Source organism: Astyanax mexicanus, chromosome 14, assembly GCF_023375975.1.
Source record: "Astyanax mexicanus isolate ESR-SI-001 chromosome 14, AstMex3_surface, whole genome shotgun sequence".
In the NCBI taxonomy this organism is placed as follows: domain Eukaryota; kingdom Metazoa; phylum Chordata; class Actinopteri; order Characiformes; family Acestrorhamphidae; genus Astyanax; species Astyanax mexicanus.
Genome location: NC_064421.1, coordinates 45,082,482 through 45,096,895, shown reverse-complemented (window position 1 = coordinate 45,096,895; position 14,414 = coordinate 45,082,482). Strand labels below are relative to the sequence as shown.

The following is a 14,414-nucleotide window of genomic DNA, read 5'->3' as shown; positions in this document are numbered from 1 at the left end:
CTTTACCTGTGAGCCACAAGTCAACAAGTCAACAGATTCAGTAACCAAAATCCAATAAAAACAAATAGCTTAAAGGAAATACTCCTTAATAGAGGAAGTGCATGCACGGCTTTGCAAAATCCCACAAGATCATATACTGAACTCGTGATCATTTCCCAAAGCCTAGCTAGTGCTCATTAAGCTGTACAGAAGCTTTCGGAAATTTAAATGCGGAGGCTGCAGAAAATGCCTCCACATTCATCCCCTGAATCTGAAATAGAGTGAAAAGATTTTCATTTTCTCATTCAGGCTTGTAGAACTGTATTTTCTCCGCCAGCCCAGTACAGCACGTCTAATGTGACTCGATAGAGTTTAATTACAGAGCTTCCTTAAGTTCCTCAAGCAGCTTTAAAGGAGAACTCTGGTGTAAAATGGACTTTTGGTGTAATAAAACATGATAAGAGTAATTACCTTTGTTGAATTGCTCACCTCCGTTCTACCAGAGCTTTCCGAAGTCCTGTAATTTTATGCTTTTTGCCCAGCACTCTTTACAACAGCCACTTTGGGGCATATTTTGCTCCGATAAATCACTTTTTCCACCGTTATCCAGCTCAAAGTAGCTCCACACCTCCTTGCTAGAATCCAGAGAGCACTAATATTTAAAATGAGGCATTAATAACTTTAAAAATGCACAAGAAGCTTATTAAAAACACTGTTTACATCCCATAGCTTTAGCTACTGCTCTGGGCGCCGCCATCATGGTACTGATCATGACATAGACGTATATACATAGACTCCGCATAGCCTGCCTCCTGGTGCAGCAGCCGGCCGCTATATTGGAGGAGTCAGCCATGCACCCCCAGTGCATTTATTAGTACTAAAGAAAGGTGCATAATCACAACTCTACCAATTATTACCCAATTTTCACATGATTTATTTTGTTACAAACAGCAGAGATGCAGTAATGGTTTAGGACACTGTCTCCCACAAAAAGATTCTTCAGAAACTTGTGAGTTTAAAAACTGCAAATACATTTAATATAATAGTATTAAAATATTGTGATTTGACACTTTGACCCATTATTACACCCCTAATAAAGATACCTGGTTTCAAAAATGCACAAAAAATGGTAACATTGATCCGACAGAACGTCACAAAGCATGAATGTCATTTTTAAATATTCAGAAAAAAGTAGAGCACTGTATCCTGTATTTTTTTTGCAGACCGCAGAAGGGCAACTACTGCAGATCAGTATATAGCACAGGCAAGCATTTATACATAGAACATACAGCATCTTTAAGCATTAACATTTAAACAGGCCCATTCCTCACTGTGAGCACATATACCACGCCTATATCAAACCTATACAGCAAAATAATGAAGTAGAATGCCTTTTTTGGGGGACTTTTTTTACTGTCCTCCATGGATATTTGATTGCATTTAGCCAGAACAGCCAGTAATGAGATTGGAGAATTAGTTTTGTTCCACAGATAGGCCACAAAACCATTACGTAGGCCATTACGTGGCGGGCCACATAAAAAAGCTGTTTTGGGAAATAAGGTGTTATGGGATGAAGTGCTACAGACTAGTAGCTCTCCAGCCCAGAGGGTTGTTAAACCCAATTGCAGAACAGTTGAATTCAAAGCAGGTAAACCCAAGAATAAAGGAAAAAAATAATGAATAACACGCCACTTCTCACGCAGGATCGAACCCGTGTCGTCAGGGTCACAAAAACGTCCCTATAAGGAGATAGGGAGCCCAAGAACGAGCGGAAAAACGAGAATGTGCAGAAACTAAAGTCACCACGAGCGGAACAAAGAGACGGGGAGGAATGTAAACAAAAGCTTGACAGAGAAGCATTTTTATAATTTATTTTTTCAATATCGTTCATTATGCTATGCTTATATAGTGTACTATTTACTAATACTATAATACTACCATATTACTAAAGTTTGATGGGTTAGCATGCAAAATTTCTTCCTATGTGGGTGGTAGGCTTGGTGTTCAGCAAGTTTGCCTCTCAGCACTGGGATCCTAGGGTTTAAGTCTGGTGCAGTTTCCATGTTTCCCTTATGTCTGCATGCGTTTACTCTGGGAACCAGTTTCCACCCACAGTCAAAAAAACCTGGTGTTTAGGTGAATTGGCTACTCTAAGGGTGTACTCAAGATGGATGGATGGATGGATGGATAGATAGATAGATAGATAGGAGTGTCACATTACGGTTTGTTACAGTTTGTGGCGATCACACTAGTCAATCGAGCCATGCTTTGGGGTGAGGTCAATGATGTGACACTCCTATAAACAAATGGTTGTGCCAATTTAGAACCAATGCCAGGAAAAGCACTGTAAATGAAGAGTGTAGCTTCATTCATTTATAGTTTATAGATGTAGTTCATTCATAGATAGGAAGTGATGAACCATGGCTACATCTAATATTGTTATAGACAAGAGTAGCTCCTCCCTTTCCGTTTCTCGTTGAATTGTTAGATAATAGTATTTATTATTAGCTACAAACTCCTATGTATATACTAGTTTGTATGGTGCAATCCATTTAGATTTTGTAATGTGTAAATAAACCTGAATATACTGAATATAGACCAGGTTAATCCATCAATGGATTTTTTCTTCCCTGATGACACAGGCATATTCCTGTTCACCATAGAGTCCAGAGCTTAACCTCATTGAGAATCTTTGGGATGTGCTGGATGGAGAAGAGAGGCTTTGTGCAGTGGTCAGACTCAACCATCATCAATGCTGCTGCAAGATCTTGGTGAAAAATTAGTGCAACACTGAATTGAAATAAATCTTGTGACATTTGATGCACTGTGCTGCAATCAAAGATAAAGGCGCTCCAACTAAATATTAGAGCGTGTGACCTTTTTTTTGGTGTCAACTTTTTTGGCCAGGCAGTGTAGTGTAAAACTAGTTAGTAGTATATCGCATTTAGGCATTAAAGAGATGCAATTTATTAGAACATATTCTCCCCTCCCCACTCAGATTTACCACTGATTTCACAACAAGTGAGCACTGCCGCTTTAACTTAAAGTTTAAGTCTGAATAATGTTTTTAAAAGTCAATGGAATTCCTCCAGGCTGGATATAAATAAAGCTTACTAAGCTCAGAGCATTATACTCCTATTCGTATGATTCTGACAGGCAAGCTATAGCTAACATCCCAAAGAAGGAAAGAATTTAAACAGAAAATCCACGAGCTCTCCGCTCTGCCTGCTGCTAAACCCTCTGCTGAAAGGGAACTAAGGTCATGTGTACGGATTTATGTGTATTCTCTTCCTCGCTAATCCATAGAGTCTTCCATTAAATAACAGCAAATCTGCCTTTGTAAAAATCCACATAACGTCAGCAAGCATAGGTATCCCATGCATAATTGTGCGGCCATGGCTGCTATCTCCTCCTGAGCAGCCTGAGGATTCATTCCAGCAGCTGTAAACTGCTGTCTAACCGTGGAAATTCTGAAATATATGCCAAAAAAAACAATGCTTTGTTGAGGAAATGAAATATGAAAGCGTGGTTCTGGTTGTCATTGATGGCCATATTGATGATAATTCATTTTTTAATTCAAGAGTACCTTTGGCATTCCTGCTGCAGAGTTAAACCCCTTTTTTCCTCACCGTAGGGATTCAAGCTATTTCCTCTGTGTCCAACACTGTTGCATTTTAATTTTTTTATTCATTTCCACAGACACACGCACACAGCTTGTTAGTTGGCTATCTGGCTGTGCATGGCCATTACATGTTCTGTGAACAGGTAGGATAGTTATGCACATTTTGTAGCATTATTATCATCATCATCACAAAGGTGTTAAGATAGTAGTAAGGTAACTAAGTAGGTTAGTTAAATGTCTGTAGTGGTGATGTATGCCCACTGTACACAGCCCAGCTTATATAGATACTAGCTATAGAGATTTTGCCTCTCTCTCTCTCTCTCTCTCTCTCTCTCACACACACACACACACACACACACACAGGTGCTAGCTAAACATGCACAAGCTCTGAATATGAATTGTGCTGCCTGGGCTGCTGCTGGCTGCTACTCTAATCCAACACACAGGACCATTAGGCAGCTACATATAGCTAAAAAACATCATTTACAGCCATTTATACCATCAAAACGAAGGCACAGCTACCTCCAAACACCTGCGAGGCATTCTGGGCATCAGTGACACTAAGCATGGATGCTGTAAGCTGGTTAACCAGGCATGTATAGGCATGGGAAGACCATATGTATATGTATAATACAGCTCTACAGTATATTTATTTTTTTACAAGGTCATACAACGCAAACACACAACGCAAACACTCATTCACTCATTCACGCGCACGCACGCGCTTGTTCTTACCGTATACTCCCTGGCAAAGAATGCCCTTGAGAAACGCAGCCAGCAGCCAGAGAAGAGCAAAAACTATATCCATTTTTAGGTTGGTATCAACATGTCCAGCTGTGGTGGCGGTGGCCGCTGTGGGAAGCAGCGGGCTCGCGGTCGGTGCGTCTCGCGGTGTTTGGCCACAGATTCGCGATGACGGAGAACATCTGAAAAATCTCAAAACGCATCCAGAAAAACGGCGTTTTAAGAGTCATTTTAATCGGAGCGCATACATTATATAGGTTTCACCCTTCCAGAGGATTTAATGATGGTGAAGGACCATAGGCAGCAGGTCAGACAGTCAGCCGAAAACAACGCCTTTCTCCTCCGTGGTTTTCTCAGTCTGAATAGCCATCGTTTTTTACGATAAAACACAAAACGTAGCTGCTTAAAAAGCTCAGCTCAGCTCTGAGAGGCTCCTTTTCCAGGCTGCTGTTGGAGCTAACAAGCCTAACGTTACAGCACCGGCGAAAAAAGGCACAAACACACACTCCCTCTCTCACACACACACACTTTACACAGACACACACACACACAGACACACAGCGAGCGAGGCGGCAGCCCGCCTCCCTTTTCCTTTTCAGCTCGCCTCTCTCTCCAGCACTCCCTCCCTCAGCTGCTGTTTAAATCCCCACGCCGTGCAGCGGCCCCGGCTCATAGCCTCTTCTCCCCGGCGGCGGATGGATGCTGAGGACGCGTCCGCTCCGTACGAGCCCAAAGCCGTGTGGATAGAGAGCTCACGCCCGCTGAAGAAGCCCGGCTGGGAGAGCTGAGCTGCTGCTGCTGCTGCTTCTGGAGCAGCGGGTAATGAATCTCATATATAAATATATATAGCTATAGCTTAGCTAAAAAGAAAAAAAAATAGTATTTAGTATTTTTGCATTCTGTGTAAAAGAGAGAGAGAGAGAGAGATAATGTGTGTGTGAAAGAGAGAAAGAGAGCGGATTTCAGAAGGGAGGATGAATGGATGAGCGGACGGATGGATGGATGGTTTCGCCTGGGTAAGGAGAGCTGCGCGCACGCCGCTGCGCCATAATACCAGCTGGCTGGCTACGTCAAAGCGCTGTTTTGATTTCCACCTGTTTTTCGGCGGAAGGCCACGCCCCCTGCTCCGCCAGCGATTGGCTGCAAGTTGACACACTCACCAAGCTCACCAATCACGTGGGCGTTACCTATTCCCCTCTATATACTACTAGCTAGTCAGTCTATAGTATATACATGTAATTTCTGTCCCCAGGAAATTACATGTATAAATATGCACACAAAATAACTTTAAAATACATTTTATTACTGAGCATAATGTCTTGTACACTGACCTAATTGCAAAAGTAAGATATGTTATTAAAAAAAATGTAAAAAAAAAAAAAACTACTTAGAACACAGAAAAAATTGCATTTATTACCTGCTCACACTCTACATAAATTTTACCAAGAAATATAATTATTAAAATCCTTTCAATATGATTTTTTTTTTGCAATGTGGTCTAATTCCAAATCCCATCTATGCTTTAAAAATATTCTATAATAAATCATAATAAATCCATAATATTTAAGTTAAAATACACATTTTAATTGTTTCCCCTGGTTATCGCTCATTCCTCTTCTAAAGGCCATGGGAAGACCAAAATTAACCTAATGTATTCAAATAAACCTCATTTGTTTTTCTGTATATTTGATCTTATTGTATCTTTGACTGAGAAGGTCAATCTCAATGGCCTGTCCTGTTATCTAAATTAATTCTTAAATGTTATTTGTTTATTTTAACATAAAAAGTTACAGGAGTGAGTGCCAGTAACAGGAGTGGGTGCCAGTAACAGGACTGAGTGCTGGTAACAGGAATGAGTTCCAGTAAAAAGAATGAGTTCCAGTATTGTCCAATGGTTTAATGATTTATTAATGTGAATAATAGTTAGTGTAAACCACTTCAGGTTTGGCTTTTCTTGAAAAGATAAGCATGGCTTTGCATTTTTTAGAAATATACATATATACTGATTTTTTTGGTCAGAAATATTAATTATTTGTACATGCAGTCAACCATTTCTTTAAAGTAAACACTTTCTTGAGAGAAATTAATTGAATTAGTGGACTTGCTTTGAAGCATGCTTTTTAAATCTTACATGAGTTTTGGTAAAAGACTAAAAAAACATCTTCAGCTTAGAAACCTTGTAAAAAATAAGTAAAACGGTCTGGGATCGAACAGTACATGTTTTGAATAAGTAAATATATATGTGTTATTAGATTCAGAGTTAAAAAAAGATGAAAAAAAAATAAGTTTAATTTGGAAGAATTATAACAAGCAAATGGCACCATATATGCTATTGCAGTATATGCAGCACGAGCTTGACTCACTGGAGTATGCAGTCAGTGCTGTAACGCTATGCTGTGGATGTATGTAGGTTATGTAACGCTGGGGTAACAGTAACGCTGCCCACAGGGATGAGAGGACAGAAGACAGGAGGGGTACCACTGGGCGGGGCAACCTGTAAAGGATGGACGCCAACAACCAATCATATTGCACGGGGGCGGAGTTTGCCCGAACACAGGTGGGATGCAAACCAACACGCTCATCTCTCATTAGTATGAGGAGCACTTGCACAGGGAGAAACGCGCAAATGTGCTTCATTATACATTGAAGGCACTTCGTCTATGGAGGCTGCAGGGGTTTCAAACGCGCAGTACTGGTTAAAACTAGAGCCATTTCACTCGCTGCAGAAACCGAGGCTGTGCAATTACCTTTTTACTCTGTCTTTTAGCCAGTGAGCTGCTATCCATCTTTTGCCTTCCTCTCTTCTTCTTCTTTTAGGGCCTCTTGGGAGTTCATTATCATGGATAGCCTAGGCTATTCTGCAGGATATTGGACTTGTATAAATATTTAAGGCAAAACTTCTATGACTATGTATTTTGTTGTTAACCAGTGCTGACATACAGCTCTGAAAAAAAAATAAGAGACCACTTAAGTTTCTGAATCAGTTTATTCTATAAACTACGGACAACATTTCTCCCAAATATTTTAAATAGAAATATAGTCATTTAGAGAATTTATTTGCAGAAAATGAGAAATTACTGAAATAATAAAAAAAAAGATGCAGAGCTTTCAGACCTCAAATAATGCAAAGAAAGCAAGTTCATATTCATAACGTTTTAAGAGTTTAGAAATCAATATTTTGGGGGAATAACCTGGTTTTGTTCTCATTTTTAATGCATCTTGGCATGTTCTCCTCCACCAGTCGTACACACTGCTTTTGGATAACTTTATGCTGCTTTACTCCTGGTGCAAAAATTCAAGCAGTTCAGTTTAGTTTGATGGCTTGTGATCATCCACGTTTCTCTTGATTATATTTCAGAGTTTTTTAATTTTGTAAAATCAAAGAAACTCATCATTTTAAGTTGTCTCTCTTTTTTTTCCCAGAGCTGTACATCCACACATCATAAGTCACCAAAATATCAATGGTACTGAATAGTTTCAGGTGTGTCTAAGCCAATAAGCAACAGATTAGTACTATACAAATACTCTTCTTGACTAGGCTGATACAAATGTTCTGTAAAGAATACCAGATTGCTCATGTAGACTACATATATAGCATATATATATATATATATATATATATATATATATATATATATATATATATATATATATATTGTCTGATAAGGCCAGTCTGAATAGCCCAACACCACAGGTGTAAGCTACACTATTTCCATATGAATGTAAATGTAAACTGTGCTTACAGGCAGCCTTGATTTTAATCAAAGACTTTTATCTGCATCGAGCAAATGCAGATGTGTACATACAGTGCCACCTTCTGGAAATAAGGGAAGAAGAGTCCCTCTCTCTGTTCTAAACAACTGGTCTCACATGCAGGTTAGTAAAGAAGAGATATGTAAATAATTTTTAGGGAGGGAGGGGAATGTAGGATCAGGATCAGGTTTCATCAGGATGGTGATGGTATACTTTACAGAGTATGAAACACTCAGCAGGAAACAGACTAGCTAACTTCCTGTATTGATTTTAGGCATTTTTAATATCTATTTTTTAATCCAGGTTGGTCACAGTTAGTTACTGTATGTGGATGGTGTATCTCTATCTTATCCCATCTTATGACAAGGTTACTTAAAGGAGCATACAAGCTAAGCATGATTCCCATGTGACACATCACGGCCAATCATGATATCTTAATTTGCTGCATGCAGTATTTACAGTTACTCTATGGCTAGAAGTGTTGGCACCCCTGATTTTCTTGTGAATTTCACTTGAATGTCTCTGAGAAGATTATTGCAATTACACATGTTTTCTAATACATGTTTATTTATTTTGTATTTATTGTAACAACACAAAAAAAAACAAATTTCACATAATTGTTCATTTAAACTCATTTGTGGCAGGTAACAGGTCATATAACATGGGACATATAAAAAAATCACACTATAAACCAGATAAAAAGGAGAGAAATATACTTAATCTTTACATTGCATTGAAAAAAAAGTTCTGGAGATTTCTGAATTGGCCAACAGTGAGTCCGGATCTAAATCTCATTGAACACCCATGAGGAGATTTTATAATTGCTATTTGGAGAAGGCAGCCCTTTAAAATGGGTCTAGAATTATAGTTATTGGAGTTTTAAGAAGCTTGTTGTTGGTTATAGGAAGGGATTGATTTCAGTTATTTTAGGGTGTCAATAATTGTGTCCCTGCCATTTTTGGATTTTGCGTGAAATTCAATTGAATATCAATTTTGCCTTTTTTCTCAGTTTTTTTTGTGTCTCTTGTCTCACGTATGTCCATATCTATACGTTGTTTAGTGTCTATTTCATTCTTATTGTTACACCCTAGCCTTTGTCTGTCTTCTGTTTTCTCCCTCGTTTGTTCCCTAGTGCTCCTCCCCTCTGTTTTCCTGTCATGTGTTCACAGCCACGTGTTTCTGTTGTGTATCTGTCACCGTCTTAGCCCTGCCCTAACCATCAGTGTTCTCACCTGTGTCTTATCTGTAGCCCTGCCCCATCATCAGCCCTGCCCAGGTGTTCCTCCTGTATATAAGCCCCTCTGTTTGTACGTGCTGTGTCGAGTCTTTTGTGTTTTCTAGTCTGTAAATCTAACCGTGTTTCCTGTTTATAGTGTTTAGCCTCAGTATCCCAGCCTTGTATCTTAGTGTTTGTATCCCAGTCTTTACCTTAGGCTTAGCCTTAGTTTATATATTCCGTTTTCGTTTCTGTGTTTGTTTTGTTTATTTAATAAATAATTATCTTTGCACTTACGTCCTCCTCCTCCTTCACACCCCAGCGTAACACTTATAGTATTTAGCATTTTATTTAGGTTGTACGTCAGTCAACTATTACTTTATATTTTTTGTTTTTTTGTTTGTTTGTTTAGTTTTTTTGGTAAAACTTTGGGAAGGAGAGTAACACAATTTTAATTCTCTGTATGCCCAGCACATATGCAGTACTGACAATAAAACTTAAAACTTCACTTGACTTGGCTTGATTTAAGTCTGCACAGCAACGCTAACTGCATCTTCACTATGTATCTATCTGTACCTATGGAACATGCCATTGTCTTTACTTGGGTCTATAGGGTTTATTTTAGGGCTGTTTTTTTTCTTTCAGAGAATCGAGTTTGATATGTGTAAATGTTGAATAATTAATGTTGATATGTTTTTTTTTTTTTTTTACTCCGATGCCACATTAACCTTAGTTAATGCTCATCTTTCTGTTGCTTAGTAACAAGAGATTCTCCATGCATTTGGTTAATGTAGTGACCTACAGACGTTACAAGTGCATTGCGGGAGATTGTTGCGCTTTTTAAATCAGCCTGAGTTTCTAGTTTCTGAGGTGGATATGAATACATAAAAGTCCTGTGGCCTATTTGTGTTATAGAGTCTTAAAACACTTAAAAAATACTAAATAATATATGTGCACTGTGTAAAATATTAGCTAGACTGATTCGTTTTAAACTGACTGGACAAAAAAAAAGTCTCCACCTGGATTTAAGTAAGTAAATGATGTGGGGTTGGTTGGTTGATGCTGCAGTTGGTCTGCAGGTTTAGGTTCAGCAACAGTATGTGCTGAAAGAATGAGGTCAGCTGACTACCTGAATATACTGAATATAGACCAGGTTATTCCATCAATGGATTTTTTCTTCATATTCCAAGATAAGACAATGTCAGGATTAATGGGGCTGGAATTGTGAAAGAGTTCAGGGTTCAGGGAGCATGAGATTACCATAATTTTCACACATGGATTGAGAGAGAGTTCACCACAGAGTCCAGATCTTAACCTCATTGAGAATCTTTGGGATGTGCTGGATGGAGAAGAGAGACTTTGTGCAGTGGTCAGACTCTACCATCATCAATGCTGCTGCAAGAGCTTGGGGAAAAATTAATAAATTAATCTAACACTGGCTCTTGTGACATTGCAAAAGCTTATTGAAACAATGCTACAGAGAATGCGTAACGCAATTAAAGCTAAAGGGGGTTCAAGCAAATTTAAAAAGTGTGTGCCTTTTTTTTGGCCAGGCAGTGTACAAATAATGATGGGAAAATATAATAACAACAAGAACTGTAGTATCCAAAGGCTGTATCCAATTTTGGGCCTAATTTCCCCCCATTTCTTTGCATTAAAACCTCCTATTTGGCACAATTTTGACACTTTAAGGTAAAGAGCCAAGCCCTACTATATATAACCCTCTATATACCCTGTTGCCATGTCTTCATCCCACCTCCTCCCCAGCCTCTTTTACAGCACATGCTCCATCCAAAGTACCCCGCAGTATGTTTCTCTCTCACTCAAGTGCACCAATCCTCTAGGCTCCAAAGTTTTGATGGTCCCTGACCCTTATTTCACCTGTAATATGATGGACGGCTCTTTTTTTTTCACTCCATGCTTGGCTGCCTTCCTCAGTTTATCTTTTCTATTACCTTCTCCTTTCAGCTGAATCTGAGCCAGACATAGTGTCATCTCTATTGGCCAAGGAAGGTTTAGAGGACTTTTTGATTGGCCCTTTCACTTCGCCCACCATTTCCACTTTCCCACATATCAGATCAGCCCCATTAACATAGCCACTCATGAGTATTCAGGGGGAAAGCGAATATCATTGATTTGTCTGCTCCACACGGATCCTCCGTGCCCTCAGTCCATAAACTGGAGCCTCGTGCCCAGCATTGATATTTCGCTCAGCTACGTTGACTTTGCCATGTCTCTAATTAAGCTGGATGGGCACAGTGCAGAAGGATTGGCCAGGGTCAATATTGTTCCACTGTTTTGCCCCTGCACCCCAATTTTTAACACCTTTTTGGGGCGCGATGGCAAAGTGAACTTTATTATACCTACCCTTTACTTTGTCTTCATGTCCCTTGAATGATCTTTGCCTCTCTGAACTGTCAGAATTGGAATGATATCTTCCTGTTTTACTAAGCTTCTTTTCCAGCTCTTAACATTCTTCTCATTTTTACTAACAAAGCCGCTTCTTCTGACATATGGTTGTCATAAGATTTTCACTGGTTTGACACAAAATGATGAAGCTTTACAGCCTTTGCCCTTTTGAGAGAGAGGAGATGTACAGCCCCTGAAAAAAAGTTTCAAGGTTTCTTTGATTTTACCAAATTGAAAACCTCTGGAATATAATCAAGAGGAAGATGAATGAACACAAACCATCAAACCACCAAACTGAACTGCTTGATTTGAACACCAGGAGTAAAGGCATAAAGTTATCCAAAAGCAGTGTGTAAAACTGGTGGAGCAGAACATGCCAAAATGAGATTTTCCACCAAATATTGATTTCTGAACTCTTAAAAAAACTTTATGAATATGAACTTGTTTTCTTTGCATTATTTAAGGTTTGAAAGTTCTGCATCTTTTTTGTTACTTCAGCCATTTCTCATTTTCTGCAAATAAATGCTCTAAATTACAATATTTTTATTTGAAATTTGGGAGAAATGTTGTCTGTAGTTCATAGAATAAAACAACAATGTTTATTTAATTAAAACATAAACCTATATAAAAAAGGGCATGGACCCCTCTAGGATTAGCAGTTAGTTTGGTTAAATAAAGGTCAAATTAGAGTTGGGTGTTTTTTAAATCAATGGGACAATTACAATCAGGTGTAAATGGGTGGAGCCTGTTTTATTTAAAGAACAGGGATCTATCAAAGTCAACTCCTTACAACATGTTTATAGAAATGTATCATGAATGTATCAGAAACAAAGGAGATTTCTGAGGACCTCAAAAAAAGAGTTGTTGATGCTCAACAGGCTGCGAAAGTTTACAAAACCATGTCTAAAGAGTAAACACTCAATAACAATAAATATTAATACAAAATTATTGTCTATTCTTACTTCAGGTTATGAAATCAGTGGATTTTTGTTGGAATGACCTGCTTTAACGAATGATTATATGGAATTATATTGTCATTTTACACACTAAATTCGGTACCACTTTAAAATAAGACTACCTTTATAAAGGGGTTTTAAATGGTTTACAATTAGTTTATTAATGGTTACTAGTTAGATTGTAAATGCCTGAAAAATAATTAATAATCAGTTATAACACATACGTAGAAAGGGCATAGACAGTATAGACGGCTGTGGGTTCACTATTTGGCACACAACAGGTCATTGTTGCCCTTTCTATATGTGTTATAACTGATTATTAATGATTTATAAGGCATAAACAACCTAATTAGTAACCATTAATAAACGAATTGTAAACCATTTATAAACCCTTTATAAAGGTAGTCTTATTTTAAAGTGGTACCCTAAATTCCTACATTTTTGCGGTTTCCTCTGTCTAGCACATGAACAGACAATGTTTAGGAGAAGTTTGACGCAGGTCTGTAGAAGCCTGCCAATCATAGCACCTAGGGAAACAGCAGCCGACAACAGACAGCACACATTAACGTATGCTGCGGTTGTTTACTGCGTTTTCAGTGCATTTCTTCACATTTGTTATATTTCTTTATAGCTGAACTCTTCTACTCCACCGGCTTCGGTTTCTGTGGTAGAAACCACATATCAGCAGAAGAAGCCTTGAATGGAGGAATCTCTGGAGATTCGAGGGCGGAGGTGGTGAGGCTCAACAACAGAGAGTCAGCAACTCATTACTGCAGAAATGCAGCACCCAGAGCAGCCGAATCAAGACATCACACAGCTCCTCAGCAGCTCCAGCAATCAATTATTTATCACATTGGACCTCAGCATTAAGAGCAAAGTCTCTCTTCTCTCACGAGTATGAATTATCTTTCGGGTTCCGGTATGTAGAGAATGCGTCTATACAATGCAGTCATGATAGTCAAAAAGAGCGTGATATCATTTAAAATAGTCTATACCCACTTTTTAAGGTATACATACAGTGGTGCATAAACGTTTGTGCATAAATAGGACCTAAAACATCAGCAAATTTCCTATTAGTAAATTTAAAAAAAATTACATTTATTTATTGAGGACAATAATCCCATATTACATATTTGTGAGTGGCAAACATACAGCTCTGGAAAAAAAAAAGAGATTGAAAACTTTTAGAAAATAATCAAGAGAAAGATCAATGATCACAAGCCATCAAACCAAACTGAACTGCTTGAATGTTTGCACCAGGAGTAAAGCAGCATAAAGTTATCCAAAAGCAGTGTGTAAGACTGGTGGAGGAGAACATGATGCAAAGATGTATGATGAAAACTGTGATTAAAAACCAGGGTTATTCCACTAAATATTGATTTCTGAACTCTTAAAGCTTTATAAATATGAACTTGTTTTCTTTATATGATTTAAGGTCTGAAAGCTGTGCACCTTTTTAATTATTTCAGCCATTTCTCACTCACTAATCGTCAACCGCTTTATCCGTTGAGGGTCACAGGGAGGCTGGAGCCTATCCCAGCCGGCATCAGGTGGAAGGCAGGATACACCCTGGACAGGCTGCCAATCCATCGCAGGGCAGACAGACAAAGACAGACACTAAGACACATTCACTCACACCTAGGGGCAATTTTATCCAGCATCCAATCAGCCTGAACAGTCTGCCAGTCTTTGGACTGTGGGAGGAAACCAGAGCACCTGGCGGAATCCCACGCAG

At 38.7% G+C, this 14,414-nt stretch overlaps 1 protein-coding gene and 1 long non-coding RNA gene across 3 annotated transcripts in view; one reads left to right on the top strand and one right to left on the bottom strand.

The window, feature by feature from the left end:
- mdga2a (MAM domain containing glycosylphosphatidylinositol anchor 2a) overlaps positions 1 to 5,838 on the bottom strand; it is a 224,100-nt gene extending 218,262 nt beyond the window's left edge. The window contains exon 1 of one of the 2 annotated variants that reach the window (XM_049463507.1): positions 4,337 to 5,838. In XM_049463507.1, coding sequence (XP_049319464.1) covers positions 4,337 to 4,409 — 73 coding nt within the window. In that variant the 5' untranslated portion in view covers positions 4,410 to 5,838. The remainder of the gene's footprint in view (positions 1 to 4,336) is intronic. The other variant, XM_022672621.2, reaches the window with a different exon arrangement.
- On the top strand, positions 5,079 to 13,996 carry LOC111193172 (uncharacterized). Its single transcript, XR_002650303.2, has 3 exons — positions 5,079 to 5,164; positions 6,794 to 6,902; positions 13,311 to 13,996. It is a non-coding gene; the product is annotated as an uncharacterized LOC111193172 (long non-coding RNA).
- The last annotated feature ends 418 nt before the right edge of the window (positions 13,997 to 14,414 follow it).